The sequence below is a fragment of the Corvus kubaryi genome, unplaced genomic scaffold (assembly GCF_017639235.1).
Source record: "Corvus kubaryi isolate FWS band 111438036 unplaced genomic scaffold, C.kubaryi_AGA036_p1.0 66, whole genome shotgun sequence".
NCBI lineage: Eukaryota > Metazoa > Chordata > Aves > Passeriformes > Corvidae > Corvus > Corvus kubaryi.
This window is the reverse complement of record NW_024582054.1, coordinates 6,887,946-6,913,605: the sequence shown is the minus strand read 5'-3', so window position 1 is coordinate 6,913,605 and position 25,660 is coordinate 6,887,946. Positions and strand designations below refer to the sequence as shown.

General features: G+C 36.9%; 1 protein-coding gene and 1 long non-coding RNA gene across 8 annotated transcripts in view; one reads left to right on the top strand and one right to left on the bottom strand.

The window, feature by feature from the left end:
* Positions 1-8,712: 8,712 nt before the first annotated feature.
* The window catches only part of LOC121673788, an 87,722-nt gene continuing 70,774 nt past the window's right edge, over positions 8,713-25,660 (bottom strand). Inside the window, exon 3 of the long non-coding RNA XR_006019303.1 lies at positions 8,713-9,707. This is a non-coding gene — a long non-coding RNA (uncharacterized LOC121673788). The remainder of the gene's footprint in view (positions 9,708-25,660) is intronic.
* The window catches only part of CDIN1 (CDAN1 interacting nuclease 1), a 135,197-nt gene continuing 129,724 nt past the window's right edge, over positions 20,188-25,660 (top strand). For 4 of the 7 annotated variants that reach the window (XM_042047508.1, XM_042047511.1, XM_042047505.1 and 1 more), the window contains exon 1: positions 20,189-20,479. In XM_042047508.1, coding sequence (XP_041903442.1) covers positions 20,379-20,479 — 101 coding nt within the window. In that variant the 5' untranslated portion in view covers positions 20,189-20,378. Of the gene's footprint in view, positions 20,480-25,660 lie in introns of all 7 variants that reach the window. The other 3 variants (XM_042047506.1, XM_042047504.1, XM_042047510.1) reach the window with 2 other exon arrangements.

The window sequence follows — 25,660 nt, the reverse complement described above, 5'->3', positions numbered from 1 at the left end:
TAGTGATCTAACACCCATCCCAAGCTAGCCCCATCTTGTGTCACTGCCTAAGTCATGCAAATTACACCAGAACTGCCAGTTGACTAAGATTAATGACACTGCGCCAGCTTCTTTGTTTCTCTCTGCGGCCGTTTAGTGTGAAATACTATCCAAAAACATTATCTATCCTCTATTAATCCCACAAATTTGTTCACACCATGCACATTGTTTAGGGCAATTTACAACAGGAACATACTGAGCACAATTGCATTTAATTACTTGGGTTCTAATTACATTCATTAAAGGCTAATAAAATAAATGAAACAGCTTTAAAAGCTTCTGCAAAACACATGGGTCTTGTCTCCCTCATGAAGCATGCTATAGAGGTTTGATGTGAAACATAGATTTCAACATATATGTCTGCCTATTATGTATCTCTAATATGCACAAACACACATAATGCATATTTATTTATTTATTTATAAACCATATGCACTTCAATTCTGAATGATCCTGAATACTGCTGATATTATGTATATTACTAGTCATGATGATACCAGGCACCCCAAACTACTTTTTAATGTGGTATGTTGAGATGGAGGAATATCAGTTTTAGCATTCTGACCTGATTCATTTAACTCTTTCCATCTCTACTATAGAGTTATTCCCCCATTTTCTCTCATCTCATATCTGCATTATAAAACATAAAAACTGACATCAGAAAGCAAATAAGACAGCAAGAAAAAGAAGAAGAGCGGGGAAAGCCACATTACTTTTTTGGTATATATTCTTAAAAATATTTTGTTAAGGTTCATTTCTGATATTCATTGGAGGATCTGAATTTTTTCTCAGTAGCTATTTACATTAAAAAACACATTCTGCACACTAGGCAGTCTAAATAAATCCCCCATGGTGGTTAAAAATGCAGCCTGTTAATAACACAATTTCCTAATTCTTATGTTTTTATGCTATTTCCATGGTGTTTGGAGTGCAGTTTATGGCAAAAGACAGGGCCTGGAACATGGAGTTGACAACTATGCCAGAGAGAATTCAGCACTGGATACTTAGAAAAAAGTGCTTATGGTGAGCTTGGCAGTTACGACTGTTCATTGTTCTTGGATTTACAAGAAGACAACCCTAGTAACCAGTGAAAGAAACAAAGTTCTGGTTTATCATCATAAACCTTATACTATGTATGTATGTGGTCCTAACTGAAGATCCAACTTGGCACTCTCAGAAATTTAAAACTCTTAAGTATTCTGCATCATAAATACTATGGTAATCAAACATGCCCGCCAACAATTAAAAAGTATATAAACTTACACACAGCTTGTTTTTACAACAAAGTTCAAATAAAAATTAAAAAGAAAATCAGCCTTGACGATTAACCTCTAAGTATTGCAGAATTTTAATAAATGTTTTTAAGTGCCATGAAACACTCAAAGATTCAGTACAGATTCTGTGGAGTAAATCAGGTCCATCCACCCAATGTATCTTCCTCTCATAACTTAGTAAACATTCTCTGGCTAGAAATTTGTTCAGTTAGAAATATTTTAACACTGTCTGGAATTTTAGTCCATTGCTGACAAAATAATTATATTTTACCTTAAAATAAAATATAAACCAATTTCTCTGTTTGGAACATGTTTCACAAGAAGCAGGCTGTGCTGGCACAGCACTTCAGGCAGTTTAACTGAGAGCAATAAATTAACAATGGCTATATGTACCATTTTAGAAAGTCCACCTTAATATTATACAACTTTGCCACATACACGTCTCAAACTGTTTCTTATTATGAGCACAGGATCAATTCCTTTTGCAAACTATTAAAAGAGCAGACATTTAAAGAAATCATATGAGTCCCTCATTGAGATATATAAACCCCTCATTTGTGAATCAACATTTGCTTTGGAGAAGGGAGGAGGGGCACCCATCCTGCACAACAAAGCAGCAGCGCAATACAGCTGCCATCTGGCTTCCTCCTGCAGTTCACTTCCCATAGCAAACAAGATCCACAGTTTAAGGAGTGTTGAGGAAGAGAGAGGGGCTGCAGTTTTAACCTTACAGCTTTATGATGAGGCATTTTTCCACTCTATAAAAACCCCTCTTAATATAGGCGAATGGAAGGCTCAGGAAATTGTTAGTAGGATAGAAAGCCTTTCACTTCTGTGTTTCTGGTTCAGATCCACATCAACTCGGTGGTAACCAAATATAACTACTACCTAAAGGACTTTTTAATGAAATGAGTTAGCTGACCTCAGTACAATACCTAGTGAGCATGCATCTGTATCGCTAAAAACACCAAATACAATAAATTCTTTCCTCCTCACTGTGAAGGAATTGCTTCTCACCAGTAGCAGCTGAGAACATTAAAGTATAAACCAAACCATTTTAACTACAGCACAAGAAAGAGTGCTAAAAGCTTGACACAGTCAGGTAGGAATCTGCTGTGTGGTATGTTGTTTCTGCTAAAGATCATAAAACACAAATTTGTCAATTTTCAGGTAATGTGCTAATGTCTATTTTCTTTACCTTACCTTATGTATAAGTGAGGGAAATCTAAGAATCTAACAGTTTAGCTTTGCATTTATAGTGGGGCAGCTAAAGACAAACTGATGGCCATGAAATCGTTACTTGTTTTATTGTTGTCTTATAGTGTGCATTCACCATTTTGCTACATTTACAAAATAGTAATAGACCCAAAGACTCAGGCTGTGTGCTCTGATGGTTCTGTCAAAGAAAGATAAATATATGCTGAAGCAATGATAAAGGTGCTGGTTTAACCAGTAATATAAAACCTAACAGTTTACTTGTTGCAAACAGTCCTCCCCCAATAAATTATCATTAATAACAATGAAATCCCTAAAAGGTTTCATTGACCTCACTGGAGATTTTTTATTCCTTCAGTGGAATCTGATTTTATACACATTACTATTGAGGTATTCAACCTGATATACAGACAGTTCACAGCATAATGAAAAGTGGGACAGTTTCTTCCCATACCTAAAAAGCAACATCCAGTTTATTGTCAAAGTAAAAGAAACTTAAAAATTAAACATTCATGTTGTTGGCAAGGTCAAATGCTGTTCTAATACCATACAGCTGAATGGATAATATCCATTAAGACTGATCAGTGAAAAACACCAACAAAATGAAAAAACTAGAAACCAAAAGCTAATGACCTCAATCCCTAGCAGCCCCTTGACCCTTATGACTACAGCTGCTGGTGTAGGAAAGGATTAAAAGGGGCTAGAAATCATTGGGTTAACATACAAGGGCCCAGAAATTTGACCCTGGTTACTTACAACACATATCCTCTACTAAAAATGAGTATATGAGGAGAATTAGAAACAGGGCTAGCAAAGGTCAACTTGAGTGCAGATAAACTAGGAAAAAGGGGGCTTGAAAGGCAAAAAGGTTTTATTTCTCCCACAGCACTTTGCTGTAATCAAGACTGTCTAAGGACAGACCCTACAGGAGTAGGGTAGCCAGCATTGTCGAATATCCTAGATAAACTTTTAGGATGCACAAACCTTCCTCATGTCTTAATCAGAAGCAGCAGCTTTCAAAGCTAAATAAAAGAACAGCTACTCACCATTAGACATATAGCACCAAGCCCATATGTCATTAGACATACGAATAACATTCTTATCACCATGACTAGAAAACTGGACTTGCTCATTAATTGAAATCATGTATTCAATGATCATAACTCTTTTCAAACTGCCTCTGAATACTCCTATACTAAGATTCTTTCTAGCTACTAAAGTCAAGATCAAAGATGGTAATCTACAAGCCAATACACACAAAACCCCACAGACTTACAAACTTATCTCCATAAATCTGCAACCATCTGATACACACACACTCTCACATTGGGCACCCTTAGATGCCATCCCATCCACACTGAAAAAAATCTTGTGATACCAGCCACAGAACCATTAACTATCCAAAGAAGGCTTTTATTCAAAAAGTACACCTCTACAAAAAGATCGTGTTTATTTGAAAGAGATACCTGAGCACCACAGAGAGAATTACAACTGTCAAATAAAATTATATATGGCACTTCAAGAGAAAATCACAAAGCAATTATAAGCAATTCCAGAAGAAGACGTCATTTTGGAGATATTTTCCAAGAATCACCATGGTATTCTAACAGTCTCTAGCCTCACAAAACTTATGATCAGAAACATCCTAGGTACAGTCCAAAGACACTGAATGAATGAAGACCATATTTGAGCACGAAAAGTAAAATCTCTATTATTACTGTAACAAATAATCTCTCCATAGAACCACCATTATCTTTCAATTCTACAAATGTGCTTTCAGGAATATAAACAGTTTATCCCAGTAACTTGCCATTGCAAGACCTATGATCAGCGTAAATCTACTCAGAGCGAACAGACACACTCTATAGAGGTTTAAGTACCCATATGTGAACACCTCTCAATAGCCACTGTGCTTCTGATCTCTCATTCCTTCCTCTCTGATGGCTCTGATGCCCCTATGCTCAGGTGAAAACTAGAAACACCTTTCAAATTTTGGTAAGCAAAACCTGTAACTCTACTGGATGCCAAATAACATGGATGCAGGAGAATGGTTTTATAGCACATTTTAAGCTCCCTTCCCCCCTCTCTCAGACTAACCATTGTTTCACATGCAACAAACACCTTTTTTCCCTACAGATAAGTATATTTGTCTTTCTCTCCTGTTCTCCCCCAGCCTCATATTATCCTGTCTCTTCCACAAGTACCAACTGCTTTTCTTTTAAAGATGTCTGAATTGATGCATGTCTGCTATCTCTGAGCAACTGTTCTCAACTTTTATTTTGCTGCTATTTCTATTTCACACATGGAAGAGAGGCTGCTGTGCCTGTAAGCCTAACTTTTTCAAATATTTCAATTACTGTAATAAAAGATAATACAGACAGACCTCTTCCTGTATTTCTTTAGTCAAGTCTGTTGAAAACCAAAGTAAAAACATGAGACAACTATAAGGTAAATCATGGCATAATAAAACTTCAGGTTCATTCTACTTTCAGAATTCTGAAACGTAAAGAGCAATTTTCAATATTTTAAAGAAATTTTTAAGCATAATGAGTAAGCTGTTAAATGATATGCTTATAGCTCTGAATAATTAACAATGTTTAATTAACTTGTTTTCATGAAAACAAAGGAAGTTTGTTTTTGTAATAGATATATTCACCGAACATGAATAAAGAAATAATGACTCCCTAAAGATGATGTCAGGATTCACGCGCAACAGAGAAATCAGGATCAGGACAAGCATGAGAAGACACGATATTGGGTCAACTGTATTGTCTACATTTTTCATCACTAGTTTGTTGCATGAAACAAACCAAATACTATGAAAGAAGTAATTTTTGATCCATCTGTGGACCTAAACAATAACAATAAGATGAGAAAGAGACCAGTTAGTTCATCAAACAACAGGGATTAGCTTTCACTGAGGGTAGGTGAAGAGTCAGGCAGTAGAAAAATAAGTTCAAAGCCCTCTGTGCTTTACCTGGGAAAATATTTAGATTGTACATAATTGTTTGTGATATTTATGAAAGAGTGTTGAGTGGTGTTCATCTACTGAAAAAGAGACAAGAAGAGTGAAACAAAAAAAACATACATGTAACAACTAAGACACCAAGGTGTGCCTTGCTAGCACAGGGATGAAAGAGTCTAGTCTCACAGTAAGTTAGGCAACCACATTTCAAAATCCTTACATAAATTTATTAAACTTTGTAGGGGAAACTATCTGGTTCTTTGTTGCATCTATTCATAAGGCAGCTGCAATATCTCATAAGCAGAAACATAATTTTTCAGTTCATGTTTAATAATAGCCCAGTTTACAATAAATTGCTCTTTTGATAACTGCCAATTACTTTAAAGAATGTCTTTTTCCTGCCTCACGGTTTACTGTCCATTCATGTTCTCATGGGAAACTATTGTACCACCTCCAAGTCTCTGTTTTACTAGACTAAGAAAGCTAAGCTCTGCAGTTCCTTGAGGTTTACCTTATTCCATTTAGCTGCACCCATCTCAGTTGAACTCATCTTTATTAAAAGCAGATAACCAGAAACGCACCACAGTATTCCAGATGATGCTCAGACATATGAAACTCTTGTACAATGGAATTAACACTTACCCAACTTTATTATAAATACATCAGATCCACAAGAACCTCCAGCTCTTTACATGCTTACAGTCAAAAAAGTGTAATTTATAGCGGAAAATTGTTGTTATTACGGCCTTTCATCCCATTTTTTATTACTACATGCTTCAAGGTTACCCAGCAATAAGGTATTTTTGCATGAAATCTTATCTCTTGTCTGCTCTAATACCTACTACTTTGTTTTTAGCATGTTTTGTTTTGCCAGTGTCATTAAAGGAAATATTAAATCCGATAGTTCCCTGAAACATTCCTTGAAGAACACTATTTCAGCATCCAATATTTTCTTTTTCAATAACATCTGTGGTCTCACTACACATTTTTTAATCTTAATTTATAAATGTCTTCATTACTCTCCACATTAAGATCAACACTGTAGTCTATAAAGTTAGTGAAAGGACAATGAAAAAAAGGTTACCCATCATAAATATGTAACTGGATTCTGACATTAACAGTAACATTTGTTCTCCATTCTGTATCTGGGAAGTTAATTTCCCATGGTTACAAAAGTCCTAGTAGGGTTTCTCTCTCTAATAATATTTCAGGAATCTGAATGTATCTAATATATCTAAATATATACTAGACCCCTGAGTGTTCTTCCAGTAGGATCTGTTTAAAAGCTCTTCCATAAGTGAAGGAGTATTTGCAACTCTAAAAGACAAAGGCAGGCATATTCTGTTCTTTAAAGTATAGCATAGTGGTATTACAATGCTTTTCAAAAATATAACAAAAACAGGTACATCTTCTTGGCTTAAGAAGATAAAAAGTATGTAACCCTCTGATCTAGAATAACTTTGAAGCAAAAAAAAAAGCATATTGTGGTAAATACTGCCACAGTATTGGTAGGTACTAATGCATGATCCATAGTAAAAGATAAAAAACCACACACAATACTCTTCTGAATTGCCTGCAACTAAAGTAAAGAACAATACACTTTCACTTTTCCTGCAAAGAAAACCAGAGCAGACTCTTCAAGAGAAAATAAATCAATTTTTCTAATTTCAGTAAGAATCTAACATGGTAAAAGGCCTAAAAGATTTATAGTTACAAAGATATTTTTAAAGTAATAAATAATAACAAAGTAAGGAATATTATTCTGCTGTATCAGTAACAAAATGTATACAGAAAGTCTGAGAACTTGAAAGCTGAAGTATTGAGTTTAAAAGTCCTGCCAGGAAGCTTTGGGATCATTGGATTTTTGGACCAAATCCCATAGACATTCTTGGACCAAGTCCAACAGGCTGATAGAATAAAGTCAAAACCCCCACACTTAATCATACAGAACAATGGCATGAGTCTCATTTTTTCAGTTCATATTAATTCCACAATGAAGTCACAAAAATGAAGAGCTAACTAGCTGTTACTGGATGAATCATTACTGAAATATACTAAAATACACAATTACCCATTTTAGCTTTGATTAAACCAAAAGGCTTTAAGGAAAAAAGAAGTACACAGATATTTCTTCCATGGAATATTTTTGTTTCTGCTGATGCATGGCCAAAAAGTGTGACAACAGTAAAAAATAATATATTTTCTCCCTATTTTCCACTAGAGCTGGAAAAGTTCATTGCCATTCCCAAGCTGTCTCACTATTTAACAGTTTTGTAGCTTTGTACCAATTTCAAGCAAGTTGAAAGTGTAACTCTTTGAATTTTATATGACACTAAAATGTAATTAATAAGAATTTGGTTTTGAGTCAACACAGTAACACAGTCTCTAAAAGAAAGCTGCATTGTCCTGGAAATAGCCCTCCACACTACTGATTTGTAAATCCTCTATTAAATGAAGTATAATATGCTGCTTGTCCTTAATGGACTAGAAAATACCTTAATACTATATACATTTCACTGTGCTGAATTTGTAAAATACAGTGTTACTGTACTTAGTAATGGTGAATACTTTTATAAGCGGCATGCAAATACATTACTTTGAAGCTGGTTTACAGTACTGTTATCTTTTAAAATATGACTTGGCTGCAAAGCCATTAATCCAAACCAGACTGCAGCATACCTGTGATGTCCAACAAGCACTAACTGGTAACATTTCCCAATTATAAACTTTATTCTTATGAATGCAGCAAATGAAGACGTGGAAGTGGATGAGATCTCATTTTGGATAAGACTCTAGTCCTTGTTAAAATGTTATTACTGCAGAGCTGGTTATACATCATCATTGATATAACAATAACAGATGTCTTACTTGTGCATTCCATTTCTGCCTGCCTTTCAGCTATGATTTTACAACTTGTAAAGGATTAGAAAAAATTGCCAAAGGATTTACAAGAGACTTCTGCAGTATTATTTAGAAGACAAGTGTCATATTGTTTTTACAAACTCGTCAACTAACATAACTCTCATTTGAAGGACTATATTATGTTTTACTTTCCTAGTCTGTGAAATTATTGATTAGGGGCTAAGTTTATCAGTAAAGATTACTACATATGGTAACGGTGACAGTTAAAAGCTAGCGCTAACCATGAGGATACTGCCTAAGAACACTCACACTTGCAAAGAAGTGCATGTAAGGAATAGTATTATATTCTCCCAAGGTTTTAATGAATTATGGTTTGATTAGTGATACTATAAATAGTTTAAAATAGTAGGGGGATTGATTTGAAGCAGTTCCCTTTTCATTGTTCTTTCTTTCACTTAAATAAACAGAAAGATTATGACTAATATTTAAAACTTCCTTAACCAAGAAAGTGTTACTGGTGTTTCACTGTCAAGAATAATGACTAGAATGGGAGTAAACAGCTGACCAAAAATGTGTAAAAATTTGGATTTGCATATTATTGGTTTAAAAATGTGGTTTATTTTCTCCAGTGTGCTAGTATCCTTCCCATCCTATTTTTTTTTATTTATTTTTGAAAGAAAAGCTTCGTTAAGACTAGCCTGTAAAGTTTCCCTACTGTATATTGAAACTGTGGAAGAAAAAGAACTTATTTTTGTGTATTTTATTTTCCCCATAAAAACTTAACCTAAATTTTGACATGGAGGTTAATGTCACAATTCAGGGAAGGGTTAGCTCTTTAAGGGTATACTTAGAAAAGCCTCGTGCCATGTAAAAGACACATTATGCACACCTGTAAAGTAATAGAATAAATATTCCAATTAATTGTCAGCCTGCATTGTAGCTAGAAAATAGGGAACAGTTCTCCAGTTCCTCAAAGGAGCACTCTGAAATAGCTAACAAAAATGCTGAAGCCCTAGCATTTAACATTGAACCATGAATATTACAAATAACCATTCCAGAAATTTTAATTTTTGCCACGAATACTTACTATTATCTTCACTGGAAACTTTCCTCTTCTGATGACTGCATAAGCAAATTCTTAATCTATTTACATTTTCAGTTTCAGTTTACAAAATCAAATTTCATGCAAAATCTTTGAGATGCTGTTCTTCAATTACTTTTTACCAAAGCTATATAAACTCCATTCCCATTCAGTAACTCACATTTATGGCAATGCAGATGGGTACAGAAATCACACATTCACATCTAAGGTAGTCAAGGGAAGCCACATAACAAAGCTTGCTGGAGAAACCCTGCAAAGTAAAATAGAACACTGATAAGTCTACCACAACACTGGCACAGCAATCTGCTTTCTGGACCCAAGCTAGACTCACCTTGACCAGTTCAACGCACAGAAAGAGCAGCTCACATCCATTTGTATCACTCTGTATAGATAAGAAAGTTCAATTCACCTAATTACACAGTTTTCCTAAAATTCTAAATTTTTTCCCTAAAAATTACTTAATTAGTTTAAAAATTCCTAGTAATGCAAATTCTGAATTTCACTTAGATGTGGTAAATCAAAGATGCATAAAAATTTAATTCGTTTCCATCTTTAGAAATTAGGCCTAGGTGGTACACCAAAAGTCATCACCAGAAGAAAAATCAGTTCAAAGATAAGGGGTGTCATGTATAGATAGTATGCAATATTTTTACTAGAAAGGCAAGCATTCTCTCCACTGACAGTATATAAGTCTTTCTCTGACACCTCTAATAACTGGGAAAAAAGGATGAAAAGACTAGTTTTGGGAGTCATCAGTTGCAACTATATGATGACTATATAGAGCACTACTCACGACTCAGATCAAAACTTCAGTTATTTAAAGGCTGAAAAAGACTTTATGAGGCTATATATCAAATACTGAAGACTTTCTTCTCTTCCACTATTATTTATTTACTTTCTGCAGGCAGTGTGCAAATCCCTGCTTTAAGTAAATTGGTGTTTACACAAAACCTAGTTTCAAGGGAGAAAGAAATTCATCCTTCCAACTGGTGCAAAGAGTCCAGAAGATACAGCAAAGATTTCTATTTCACCACTGTATTTCTGTAGAAGTTTCCAGTGCAGAGAAAATGTTAAGGTCAGCTGAGATTCCCCTACTACAGTACTGCCTACTACTAGAAACAGTACTCCAGATGCAGCCTCGCCAGTGCTGCTGAGTTGAGAGAAGTCACCAACCTGCTGACAATGCTCCTCCAAATGCAGCCCAAGATACTATTAGCCATTTTTGCCATGAGGGTGCATTGCCAGCTCACAGTCAGCTTGCCATCCACCAGGACCCTAACATTCTTCTCAGCAAAGCTGCTTTCAAGACCGTACATAGATTTAGCCTGGTTACAAAAGAAAATGCTTAAAGAAGGCCTTTGAAGAACATCAGCAACACACCTAGTGTTTAGAACTTTAATGATCTTCATCTGTTTAGCATCTCAAAGAACAGTATAAGAGGTGATCTGAGCAGCAACACTGGCTTTATATTGATATATTTACCATATAACCTACTAAAATCACGAAAACAAGATACAGCAAAACTAAGTGATAAAAATATAGCTATACAAGTTCAAATCAGGCTACTTAAAATTGACAGTAAAAGTAATTAACCACAAAGAATTTAGTAAGAGTCTGTATTTCTGGATAATTTTTAATTATGATCTAAGTATATTTTTGGGTACCATTTTGTCTAAAATGATGCCTGCTAATTCAGATGCTGAATTATAAGCAGCAATTAATGAATGAAATACCTAAAATATATATTAAGCAAGAAATCAGACTAAATGGTCATGGTGACTTTCCTTCCAGCCTTGAATCAGAAAGAACATTTAAATGTGTTACCAAATTAGATTAGATTTTAAACTCATTTTGAATGCAACTGCTTAAAGAGAAAAGCAGGAGTTAGGCTTTACATACATAACACAAATACTATCAAATATATTGTTTACAATACTAGAACACTAAATATGGAAATAGTAAACTCATTTTCAAAAATACCTTTTTTTCTTAAATGGCATGATCTAGTAAGCTCTTTTATTGCTTTGAGCAGTCTCATCAACTTGTTTTGAAAGACAGCCATGCAACATGGCAGTAGTCTACATTTTAACTTACCCTTAGGGACTACTTAACCTCTTGTTTTACTTTTTCCAGAACAAAGCAACGGTAAGGATAACCAAGAGATGATATATATGTCATAACTATGTAAAGGTCAACAAGGTTTAAACACATTGGGTTCTACTCATAAATATTTGACTAATAGGAGTGTATTTTTCATCTTAAACCCTAAGATTGGCATCTCAGTATGCAGCAAATTATTCTGACTGAACATGTACAATACATGGTTCCCAAGTTGAATTTCTCCAGATATGTGCCTGAATGCCAATGTCAAAAATCAAGGACTGGCAATAATTCTTCTCTTACCATTCCTTACATTATAAAGATAATTGACTACATCAGTGTGAGTCATATAATGTGCCTGATTCTGATTGTGCTTACATCAGCATTAAATGATTTTGGACTCACATTAGAGTACTTCAGAGACTGGTTCTATACAAATCATTACTAACCAAGTATAAGTAAGCTTCATTAAGTTTATAGATCAGAAAGAGCACACCAGTTTTATTACAGGGGAACAGGTGACCTCATTCAGGATTGCCTAAGTTTAGGCAACCTACATTGCCTCTTCACATGCCCTTGAAGCAACTGGTTTTAGTGCTACTGTACACATTTGCATACTTGAAATACACTCAAAAGCTTTCCTCCCTGGCAAAATCAAAACAAAAACAAATCAATCAAAAACAAAACAAAACCAAAACAAAAACAAAGGAAAAAAAAAGGAAAACAACCAAAAGAAAGAAAAAAAAGCACCAGTAATCTAGAAAAATCTTTTTATGTTTATAATTGAAAAAAAAAATTGCTTTAATGTGCCAAAGAATTAATGACTACTACTTATTACTCTATGGAATCATGTACTTTTATATTTCAATTATTTAATGTCTTATATAATGCATCTGTATCATCTTCTCTCTTAATTCTTGAACTGAAAAACACCAGATCTGAACAAATAGCCATGCAATTTCGAAGAGAAAGTCATCATATAAATCATTAATATTTTCCTTCCTAAAAAAGAAGAGGTGAGGGGGAACCTAGACAACAATTTCATACATTTACATGTTTTCCAGGCTGTAGGATTAAGCAGGTTTTTCCCCCCAAATCGGTATGGCTTGAGTTAGATTTAAAATCTGTTCCCAGAGGAGGCAGATAAATGGATTAAAGTGGAACATAAATTCCCTGTGTCACCCAGTCCCTTAAACCTTGATGTCAGTAACATGCCTAATAATTCCATTATTATAAACGTCAAATATGTTTTACATGTGTTAGAAAGAATAAATGGGTAACAGAAGAAATGGAACACTCAAGAAACTGTAATGGTATTATAACGTTTCATGAAAAAATATCTAATATCTATATTACAGTGTTCACCCACTAGTATTTTGGAATCTTATTTTCTTGTATTTTGCATACTGAATCCCCTACCACAAGAGACAGACCAGTGTATTCACTGTGCTACACATGGTTTGTTTTCCCTTTATGGTGCTACTTCCATAGGCTAGCATAACAGACTGAAGAGTGAGCAAAGGCAGAATAAAAACTAACAGTGTGATTTTTTTTTTTTTTTAGTAGTTAATTTGAAAAACAGCACATAGGAATCTTGCTTAGAAAATATGAGAATTTTTATTCTACTCAGCAAAATGAAATGCCTCAGCTGAAGCAGTGTTTGCACTGGATTGTAAGAAAGATGTTGCAATGTATAGAGAGCAAAAAAATGACAACCCTTTCAGAAAAATGACTTACAAGAAAGGACTGAAAGAACTGGGCTTGCATACACTTCCAAAGAAAATGGGAGAAGTGGATCAGCAGTACAATAATCCTGAAACAAGTAAAAAAGCCAGTGATTTATCATTTTCCTATTTCCTCAGAGTACACAGAGAAAAATGCTTTCCTTTGCAATCCATAGGCTTGGAATTAAATATTAGAAAGAAGCTTTTCAAGTTCAAGTGGAATAAAATACTGGAACATATTACCAGTGGAGACTACAAAAAGCTCATTAGGGAAATCTACAATAACAAATTAGAAATATTTTGGTATGATACAGTGCAGTTATAGTTATATTTGATATTATCACATACCTGATCAGGTTGACTACGTGATCTCAAAGTTAGCTGCATTCTACTTTTTTCTGATTCTGCGATAATGCATGCAAAGAATATTCCAATTCTATAACAGTGAAAATATTTGATATGTAATGAGGGGTATGAATTCTTGGATAATACATAATAAAGCACTGCGCATTTTAGAAGAAAAACAGTTAAAGAAACTTCAGATATTTAATATCATTCCATAAGTATAAGGTGACAATAGAGATTTCACTACTAGGGGGAAAGAAAAAAATCACCCTTAATCTACTTCTGTGTCCATCCTCAAAGCTTATCTGATCTAAAATAATCCAAAGTTCCCTAAAAATTGTTATATGCCTAAAAGTTCCAGATTACATATAATAAGGTCCTAATTTTCAGGTTGGCTAATCATACACGGCTGCTACTGAAGTCAGAACAGCATTGGCCACTCACTGCAAGCTATACCTTTCCTGTTTTATTTTCTTTGTGTGGATGTAAAAAGACGGAGGCAGAAAAAAGACCCAAACTAACACAACAGCACACAATTCTACAATTTAAGTTTATGTTGCCAGTTGTTAGGCACTGGATAAATCAACAGGTCATAGAGTTTACAGGAATCTGCTCCCTCTTTCACAATTTATTCTTAGGCAGAATTTGTTCCTCTTTCAGAGATTTTGATAGGAAGCAACAAAGCACAATACTGGAGCTAGTTTTAGCCTTGTACTTACCCTTCTATTTGAAATTCTTCTGGCTGTAAGAAGAGATACTGACAAGCTACTAGTTACTCTGAGGTACTATGTTTCTGACAAGTTCATAAAAATAACTGAGGTAATTCAGCAGAGCATTGCTGTCTCATAACAATGCTTCAGAAATATACTGCAAAATTTAAAAATTTTGCTAATTAGAAAAAAACCATAACACAATGTATTAGTAAGTATACTTGTTATTTCACTAGTTGTATTAATAAGTGTGTTAATTTTACTTATACATTGTAACATCACTGTTATTATGTCAAAATCTGTGAAACTTGTACATTATACCAAGCATTTTGATGTACAACCTCATTTCAGTCCTATTCTTTATCTGTATTACACAACAGTTCCAAATTTCTAATTTTTCCCTCCTTTGCCTCACTTACATAGAAAATAGTGCACCTCTTCTGCACTTATTTTTAACTCTTAAATTCAAAATTTGGCCTCACTGATTCTTTACTGCCAACTGTCCATGTCAGACATACTAAGCACTACCACAGCATCTTATTGAATAAGCACAAGCAAGAAAATATATACTAGTATATGTATTTTCAAAATATATTCTCCTCTGTCATGTGTACTTTTGTATACTTCTGTGCATGCGTGCATATATTTTTTTATTTGTATATACGTGTAGGAGAGAAATCAAATTTGAAAGATTTAGCCCAAAGCTGTTCACTGATTTGGGCTCTCCAGTAGAATACACCCAGCACCTGATTTTTCAGAGTACTGTGCCCAGTACTCTGTATGTTCAAGGTTCAAGTTTCATTAAATTCAGTTCCATTGATAGTACTTAGCATTTAGTACAATGACGCTGTCAAATGTAAACTCTTAGCAGAACATATGCAGGATAATCATATTGCTTAATGACTGGCACCTAATTTAGAGGTCTAATTTGTGAGGTTAATCCCTCAAGGATCTGCTACCATGAACAGACAGAGGTAGCCTTGCATTCCTATTTCCTGACATGTGTTGGCATTTACATTTTCAAGGCTGTTCAGTGAGTTGAATTCACAGTTGATTTAGATGAAAAATAATAGTATTAGGTGGGTTTTTTGCATGTTATGTTTTCAGCTGGATCAGCTAATCTGTCTGACCATGTATGCACACAATCAGCAGTAGCAGTACTACAAGTGCACAGGTATTACTCTGAAACTGGCCAGAGCAGATTGGGATGATCTCTTTAGTCAACAGCTTATGGCACCAACATAATTGAATTAGATGGCTGGCACGGAATAACATGTATATTGTGTTAAAAAAAATAAACAAAACAAACACATGGAAAGAAAATTCCATCAAATGACTTCTAAGCATACATAAAATTCCATAGAGGCAAGGATAGAATCCATATTCATTGAGCAGTCCAATTCTCTTTACACTTAAATTTTCTTTCTACAGTTCCTGCTTCATTCAAGTGGTACTTATTGCAAATTCTGCAACAAATACGACAGAAGCCTTTCAGAAAAGAATCTAATTCATCACATGACTACAGTTTCTTTTCCATACAGTGAATGTAGCTGAAATCCCTTGGGAAAAAAGCGGTATACATTAGTTAATGCAGTGTTTTAATAATATCAACAAAGAGGGAAAATTAACTTTAAAGAATTGAATTTGAAAACAGAAAGGTATTTTTATATAGGTTTCTGTATCTGACTACTGAGAGCTTAAAAAGGCAAATCCAAGCTCCAGAAATTTCATAATGTGAAACTACAGTAAAGTCAAGTGTTAGGGTAAGAACATTTTGGGCATGTTGCCATCTCAGTTACAGAAATTGATTTTTAAATAACTCATAATTTTCAACAATCTTTTACATCTTGTTACAGAAAATACATAAACATGCAGCTAAGAACCATAGAAGTGGCCTAAGTCCATTAAAATTGATAGACTTGCTATTGACCATAGATCAGTCCCCATGAATATAAAGCAATGTTCTCAATATACTGTAGCAATGCACTCTTTTATTTTCCCTTTTTTTTTTAAGTACTTCAACAAGCAAATAAGTATTTTATAGAAACATATATCTGGTATAATAATAGTACAGAAAAATAGATTAATTTTCTTCAACGACTTCTGTAATTATGAGGAATAAATCTGTAGACATAGAAGGAAAACAATGCCTTTTAAAATTGGTATTCTGCTATGTATAATCATTCTATTGCTGCCATGTTCCTCACATTGTTATGGTATCAAGCAATCCCATGTACACTTCTAGGGGAAAAAACTTAGGGTGACTTACCATCTTGTGAAATGGCAAAACAGTTAATGTTTAACAGCCACGCATAGATCAACAGTTCCTTTTTTGTTTAATACATACTGAAGATATCATGGTTTGTTTCACAATACAAGCAGTTTCAGAAAGCACATTAAAACCTATGGATAAATTAGAACATAAATTGACGGTTCTCCTTTTTTATGAGGTAACAACTGTATCCTGTGGAGGTGTTTATTAGACCAAGTTAAGTGGAAGCATGATCAAGTTTTTCTTCCAATGAAAAAATTTCAAAGAAGAACTGAATTCCACAACAAAAAAACTCACATGAAATAGAAGAAACAACTGAAAGACACTTCTAGAAGTATGTGTACCCAACTGAATGAAGAGGGATTAAAAGCATTAGAGAACTGTAACTAGCACCCCAACCAGTGGGAAAGGAGACTCTAGTTTTAGCATAGCTCCCAACATTAGGATCTACAATCAATAGATTGGAAAATATATATGAGTGCTAGCAGTCTTTTCATTAATTTTGTTACAGAAAGCAACATGGACCAGAGATTTTGTCTATGAAGAAATGGGGTGATAAAGTAAAAAGACAGCTGCATGTAAGGGCATAAAAATCAAATCAAAATTTACACTTTGTGCATGAATTGACTCCTCATTAATATCATACGTTAGTTACCTGTTCTCAAAACATAGGTCTTTTTAAGCTCTGTGGAGAATAATGAATGGTATTTTAACCCCGAACTTACCTGTAAATCACACTATGCAATTGTCTTCTTAAATAGGAGACACATACTAATATCACACACTACCAGCTAAAACAAAACAAAAAACAATGGAACAAAGGTCCATTACTTACTGCCCTACACCAACTGTACCCAACACAACCTACAAGGAAGGACAGTCATTACTGGAAGTCCTCTGCCAGGTGTTTTGCTCTGTCTCCCTGTCCTTATTTCCCCCCAAAGATTACACATCCTCTTCATTTTTCCTCCTCATTTGTCAACCCCAACTGTTTGTTTTTCCCATCATTTTTTTTCTCTTTACTTTCTCTCGGAAGGAAACTTTGTTTATATACTAGACAGATAGGAAACCAACCTCAAGGCAAAAGTCAAGAGCAGCTGCCTCATGCAGATACCAAGGAAACATCTAAGAACAAAGCGAGCACATAGTAACTACTTGAGAACATTCCTCCAGCATCCAATCATTTGCAGCTCTCAATCTCCTTGAGCCAAATGTAAAATTAAGGTTTTCACACCTTTTATTTTTCTTACATATTTCATCCAGTTGCATATTGGATTTATGCAAACTTCCACCATCTACAGCACCTTACAATATAGATGTCCACAACTTTAATTACAGATGGTCTGATGCTTGCTTGATATAGTAAAACTGCAAAGGCAGTTAGATAGATGGAAAAAAGTATTTAAGAGACTCTTCTTGCTAGGAGCCGCTCTTTTTTTTTCCCCCTCACTGGATTTTTGAATGTTTCATTCGAAAATTCTGTATTAACTAATTTAGGCAAAGAGTGGCTTACACTTTGCACATAGAATTTCTCCTCCATGTTTTGCACTGCGCCACGCAAAATGGTGCCCTGCATCAGTTCACATCTGAGGCTGTTACCTCCCCATGACAGCATGGTATTAGCTCCTCTTGGTTTCAGTGAACCTTCATGTTAGAAAGTAATTTGCTTTTTTAAAAAATTATTTTGAAATCTACAAAACCTTGATCCAGTAGGAGAGACTACAAAATATATCCAATGTGTACCTAATACATACATCAGATGTTTGTAGTTTGGTCCATAGACTGATAACTTCATATTGCAGTCCTAACCCATTGTTTTGTGCATTGTAGACTGAAGCGTCATTTGATTTATTAAGAAAAAATCAAGAACATATACTAGTGAACAAGCAAAATGAACAGAGATAGAAGCTATAGATAGCAGCATCAACATTTTTAAAAACACCTTCACTGGAAATTATCCCACAACAAAGACAGAAAAACGTTGTTTGCTTGTTTGTTTTTTAAAGAAGCACAATTGATTGTTTCTAAAGAAGCAGTAGTAATGGTAGTGAAACAGTATTTAATTATTTTCCTAATTCCTAAAGAAAAAGCCATAGTTATCATCTTTGGGAAGATAGAGGAAAACTACCTTTTTTAAATTTCAAGAAAATGATATATTTATTGGCCTTTAAAGTGGATATCATATTGAAAGGAACACCCTCTTCCCTTCCAAACATACATATCTCCTACTACACTCTTTGACAGAGCTAAAGAAAATAAACTATCTTTATATTAAATAATACTCCTGGTTAACAGAATGCTCTTTTTTCAATTTCACATAGTATTTTTTGGTCTCAGAGTGAGGAATAGAATCTGTAATTTGGATTAGGTTCACTGCATTTTCTTTTACTGGTGGGCAAGTAATGAGTTTCAAACACATTTATGTCATAGTTTCAGAAACAGCTGTTCCTAGGAAGGCTTCTGGTTCCAAACAAAACTCACTAAAATTCATGGAAGATCAAGTGATAGAGGGCTCTTTAAGCGTTCTCAATCAGAAACCAGTTTCATAAATATTACTAAATGACTGACCCTGCTGGCATACCCACGCTACTTGCTCTTCATTGAAGTTCTAGATTTTGTGCTCTTGCAATAAACTTTTTTAAGTTCCTAGCTAAGATGCTGAAAAAACCTCAAAATGTGATCCTAAAGCTTTCAAGAGAGGAAGCAAAGGAACAGAACCTAAAATCTATAAAAATAAGAAATTCAGTTCTTAATTCATAGTTTTAAGTGCCTGAAACCTCAAGATTAGGACACCAGAATCCTGTATGTAGTTCATTAATGCAAATAAATCAAAACCAAAAGGAGTACTTATATTTCTTGATCACCTGCATGGCCAATTCTCTTCGTAACCACTAGTCTTTATATGTTGTTTATAGGAGAGCATACTTCCCTTTGAAGTTATAGTAGTTATTAAAAACACCCAGCACAGAAACTAAGGCTTGCTGATACTTACTGATATTTAAACGATATTTAATAATACTGCTTGCCTAAGTTTGAGTCTTAACCAACTCTGAAGAAAATCCAAGCACGAACTTGGATGGTTTTCTAAAATTTAGAAGGAGCCTTTACCCTGTGCATGCGCAAGGCTGCAGGCCCTGTCCGCATCTGCAGTTCTGCTGCTACAGCTTTTACTTTCCCTTTAAACAACAAGAAACAGTAATTTCAGCGTTGACTTGTGAAAAGAGCCTTGAAAATGACACTTTTACGCCGTTATGCAGCAGGGCTCGGACCCCGCGCCCCAGCGCTGGCAAGACCCAGCACCTCGGTCTCCTCTGCCCGCTGCGGCTGGGGCCAGCTCCTTCCGCCCTCGCAGGCGCCAGGCGGCTCTTAGAAGCCATTTGCGGGGCACCAAACAGAGCACATCCTCAAACGTGAGGCTGCCAGCACCCAGCTCGGCCAGAAACGCCCGGGGGGCACGGCGGCCCGGCCGGCCAGGAGCCGCGTCCTCCCGCCCGCCGGAGCGGCTGCGCAAAGCCGGGCGGCGCGGGATGGCCGCTCGCACCGCCCCCCTCGCACCGCCCCCCTCGCACCGCCCCGGACGGGACGCGGGGCGGAGCTGCGGGAAGCGGCAGCCGCGGCGGCTCGTGGCTGCCTCGGTGCTGGGCTGGTAGCAAAGGGGGCCCCGGGGGTACCGCGATTCCCCGCCCCGCCATCACTGGCCTCTGCCTCTCGCCGCCCAGCGCGGCCCGCGCCCCTCCCGCCGCCTCCGCGCAGCCCCGGCGGTGCGAGGCATGAAGCTGAGCAAAGCCCAGTACGATGAGATAGCCCAGTTCCTGGGGCACGTGCAGCCCACCCGGCAGAGCCTGAGGAAGCTGAAGGAGAAGTTTCCTAGGTAAGTGCTTCCCGCCCTCCGGCGCGGGGCCCCGGCGGCTCGGCCCCCGGCGGCGGCCTGCGCGCTCGCTGCGGACGGGCGTGGGGCCGCGGGGGCCGCTCCGCCAGCTCCACCCCGCGCCCCAGTTCAGGCCCCACACGGTACAAAATCACCAGCACACGCACACTGTAGTCGACGGCAAGCGACAGCTCGCTGAAGCTGCCGCTGGGAGCAGGGTACTGCTCCACCCTCCGTGACCTGAGGAGTTGGCACAAAATAAAGAATGCTTCTCCCCGCGCCCCCGACAAACGTCCAAGTGAAAGTTCTCGGGGCCCTTCTTGAGCCTCTTATACACCAAGTAGGTCTTCTGATGTGAATGAAACCTTACGGCTCAGGCCGAACGTCTGTGGCTGAGGCCAAGTGTGGAATCCATCCTGCAATACCATGGCCCTTGTTGCTTAGGGAGAAGGGACTTTATGGATCCATAATTCTCTGCTTGCTGCTGCATTCCAGTTGGAACTGGAAAAGGGATCATCTTTTTACCTATGGCCATTCAGTGCTTCCTTGCTTGAGCTGTGTTCAGAATTCTCAAAGACATTTGCAAATGACCATGGGCTAGGATGGAAAGGTATGCATGACAGGATGTGCTTCATGCACCAGTCTTCATTGCTAAAATTTACTTACTACCAACTACAACAGTTTTAAGGAATGTTGCAAGGTTTTTCACTTTCCAGGTTTGGGGTAAGGATTGCTAATGCCGAATTGGACAGGAAAGCAAATTGAGTTGTCTGGGGAAAAGAGTGGTGCTGTCTCTAAAATCACCAGAAATAATACAGAAAAATGTAGGGGGTTAGATACTGTATCTACTTTGGTGAGAGAGAGAAATAAGTAAAACAGAAAATCATTCACATGTTTCCTGAATGAGCCTTGCTAGTCTTAACCACAAGTGTGGCGGAAGAAACTGACGCTGTGTGTAACTTACAGTAAGTGGATGAAGAGCGAACATTAACTTAGGCTTTTAAACTGTCCAGTGAAATCCTTTCCTATTCAGGAAAGTGTGAGAGAATTGCCCTGTTATAGAGAAGAAGTGATGATAAAGCATTGTGGTTGGTTCAGGGAGTTCATTGAGTTGCGTTTTGGGAACCCAGCTCAGCTTGCACAGTACTTCTGCAACCTGGGAAACCACTTACTGTGATAATGTGTCTAAGGAGCTTAGACTTGCATTTATCACTTTGGTGCTAATGTAATTAGGAGAGAGGTTTTGTGTGTATTTGTGTGTGCATGCATACATACACATGCGCATGTTCTCTTTTTCTACTCTCCTTATGAAGTTGAAAAAAGGTTAAAATTTGGGTTGGTTTTCCAGGTCAGTCACTAATTTTAGGAACCTGCTTCCAGAACAGATCCATAGGCACATGAATGTTTGTGATCAAATTTGTCCAAAAAGGACTGGGCTTTTCTGATATATTTTACTTCCCAGTGCACTCACTTGATGCTGCAAAAGATCTGTTGAGTCTTCTGTTTCAGAACTTGATGACTCCTGAACAACTATGTGCAACTAACAGTGTAGGGTTATTTAGGAGAAGAATTACTTTTTTTTTCTAAAGGAGCTGGCTCAGGTGTGGTGAGCACTGAAAAGCAAAGGTTAGCTGTAGTAGTTGCTTCCACACTTAAATGGCTTAGCATACTCTTATCTTGTTATTCAATTATGATATGAGAATGTCCTGCTCTGAATTTTGCTTGTAGGTCTCTCCTGAATTTTGTTTGCCCATCCTAGGAGAAGGCTATAATCTTCTATATGAGTGATGAATTAATTGATAGGTTTTTAAGAATGCCTGTCTTAAGTATATTTTGAGGAGGTCTGCACTTCTTTCTGGGAATGTGATACTTCTTTGTTGTCTCTTTGTTTATTTCTCATAACAGGTCAGATGCAGAAGATAAATAATACAGTCCAAGGCCACTGCTTTCCTTAGCAGTAAGGAAGGTGTATTGAAGCAGATACATGTTACAATGTGGAAAACAGGCGTTCTCTATAACCCTTATCTTGTAAAAGAGGCCAGCTGCAGAAATTTGTAAACTTGTATGCCGTCTTAAAGGGGAGGCTTTTTCAGTGATGTGTTTGATAACTGTGGAGGAAGCAAGTTTTTCTCATAATCTAGAACTTTCGTCATTCTCTTCTAGGAGAAGAAGGGTCTGATTGGACTTTCTGGCTGTTTTGTTTTTTTTCTTCATGAAAGCCAGAATCAAATGAAGCCCCCCACTCAGCTCAACTTTCTAATTCAGTCTTTTTAAGAAAATATTCCAGAATCTGTCATGATACCTGCAGTGTGATGAAGGTGTCCGTAGTCAGTTTCCTATTATTGTATGGTAACAGTTGCTGATTCAAACTGGAAAGTACTAACATCCATAACAGCTGCTTTCACCTTGCACTTTAAATCTTTTCCCGGGAAGGATTGGTATTCCACTGGTAATGCAATACATAAATTGACAGTTTTCAAATATTTCTGGTTCCTACTGCCTCATAGATCTTGAGAGTCTTTGGATTTCTGCATTAATCTGCTCAGGTTTTTTCTAATACTGTCTTATCTCTTGGTTCCTCCCTCAGCTGTTGTATTTCCTGAAGCCTCACATTTTATGCTCCTAATTTGTATTAAATATCTTTCATGCTTTGAGCAAGGGCCTACTCTTGTTCTACAGTTTCTCCCTAAGAATTGGTTGTAATTTCTGTAAACAATTGCCACAGTTTAATTCATGGGTATGCTGGGTGGTAGCTGCCAACCTGACCTGTGAATCTAAATAAATTTTTAACAGGGTAGTTTGTGTTTTACTATTATTGAACTACTTCAGCAGGTGAGATTATTACTTCAAAAGAGTATTGTGGTGTGACTTATTAATGTCAAAAAGTCAAAATTAGACTGCTTCTCATACTGTTTATAAGTATTTTTATACAAGTGTTGGGAATTCTTATATTTTACAACCCTGTAACTTTACATACAACATGGATTTAGTCTATGTTGCTTAAAATCCAGTTATTTTGCAAAAACTTGGGTATCGAATTGCTGTTCTTTGTCTGTTAGTGCTGTGCTTTGTATTTCATGCCTCGCAATTACCAATGTATTATTCATTTCTTTATTCTTAAGGTGTTTGTTACATCCTTAGCAGTTGTCTCCTAACATGTTCCCATTTAATAGCAGGGTATTTGGATGACCTGAGGATTATCAAAATGTGATTTTGAGCACTAAGCACAATAAATCTCTGCCAATATTGGATCGCTGATCCGTAGTTTCTTTGATCTTTTTAATGCATATGCCACTGGACTGATAATGCTCTGTATTCAGTGTTGTACTTTTCTGTTGAAGTGCACTAACTTTTCTGCTTTGCTTCTTACCTGAATTTTTCGTTTTGCTAATAATTTGTGGTTTTCTTTGTTACTTCTGTAGTATATTCTTCAGCTTTCCCTTCAACTATGGACTCATGTTCTTCTGAGATACTATTCTTCTCAATGAGAGCTAATGTCTAAATTGAATGAGCCATTGTAGGACTGGTTGTGGAATGTAGGGTATTGCAGGAGATGTTCTGGGAAAGTTAAAACTTTCTTTTCAGTGCATGTTTCTCTCTTCAATGGTAGGTAGAGCTGCGTACTAGTAGAATCTTCTAGATACAAATCACCTTAGCACTACCTATTTATAGTGACAAGATGTAAGTTAGACCTTTAAACTTTTACCTTTTTTCAAAGACTATTTTAACTTGTACTGAAAAGTCCAACTTCTAAGAGTTAAATTCGTACCCAAACTGGTCTTCTAGTACTTCAGTTTAGCTGTTTACGGTTTTAGTTGTTTCAATTTTTCTCCGTATGGCAGAATACATTGTTTCTCTCAGAAACTTTTTCTAAAGCTTCTTATTAGTAGAACATGATTGACTAATGAGTATACCCTTCTCAAATATATACCTTGTACATATTTTCCTGTTCTTTGTATCCAATTCTGATTGAATATTATAGTTGTCTTAACTGAATCTTTGTCTTGGTTTAAGATAACTTAAAGGCGAACACTCTTAAATGAATTCTTCTCCTTTATTTTAACCAATCCCTTTCCACCAATAAGGAGAAACAAAATGTGACTAGATATAAGTGAAAAAATAACAGTTTACTAACAAGTGAAACTGCAAAATGCAAAAAATAACAGTAAATAATCACTAGATACAAAATTGCTAAATCTCACTAACTCCCCCAGAATAAAGTGAGCCCCGAAATGGCGGAAATATTCTTTTCAGATGGCACCCACCACGGGCGACCACTGTAGGGAGAGAAAGGGAAAATGGCATCAGACCCTGCCCCTGAGATGGCATCTTTGCAGGCGATCACACGGTCTGGGAGAGGAAGGGAAGAGATGGTGGCAAACCCTCGGGAGGGCAGGAGCTTATGGAGCGGTTCTAGTGGCAGATGAGAAGTGCTGGCGCTTGTGGGGTCAGCACCACTGCCTGCCAGACTGACGATGTTGGTGCTGACGTTCTCCCACTGCGGGTGTGCTGTGGGGGGAGAAACCGGTGTGTCAGCACTGACACGGGGTGACCGGGCCCCAGCGACCGGCTGGCTTTGCAAAATTCACTCCAAAACAGTTTTTGATTGCGAATTGCAGTTTTTAGGAGTGGTTACTATTGGAAGCCCAGGAGAAAACCCCAACCAAAGTAGCCCCTCCAAAGCAGAGCCTCCACTTTCAGCAAATGCTGTCAGCAGAGAGTTCCCTGCTTCCCAGCTCCAATTTAAAAAGGGACTGGTGTAATGCCCCCTCTGCCCTGGGATTCCAGTTCTGGATGTGTTGGGTCTTAAAGAGGCAGTAACAATTTTCGGCATGGATAGATACGAAATAAAATAACATTTTGGGTTACCCATGACAGTCTTCCTCTGGTCTCTATCAAGCTTTCTAAGGATGTAAGCTTTGGTGACCCAATTCGTTATGATGCTGTCTTGGGTTTTTTTCAAATGTGAGGTTTTTCTGGCTTGGTTCTGAGTGTTTGAATTTCTTACATCAGGTTGTGCTTGAATTGGAGATTCCAGAAACGTTTTTATGGTCCAAGTTGTCTCAGTACCTTGAGCATCAGTGATTCCAAAACCCATGCTTTTCAAGTTCTGAACTGTTGTGAAATGTCTTTCAGTCCATTGAGGAGTGCTATGTTCTTCCAAAGCAGTTTGTGTAGTCTATA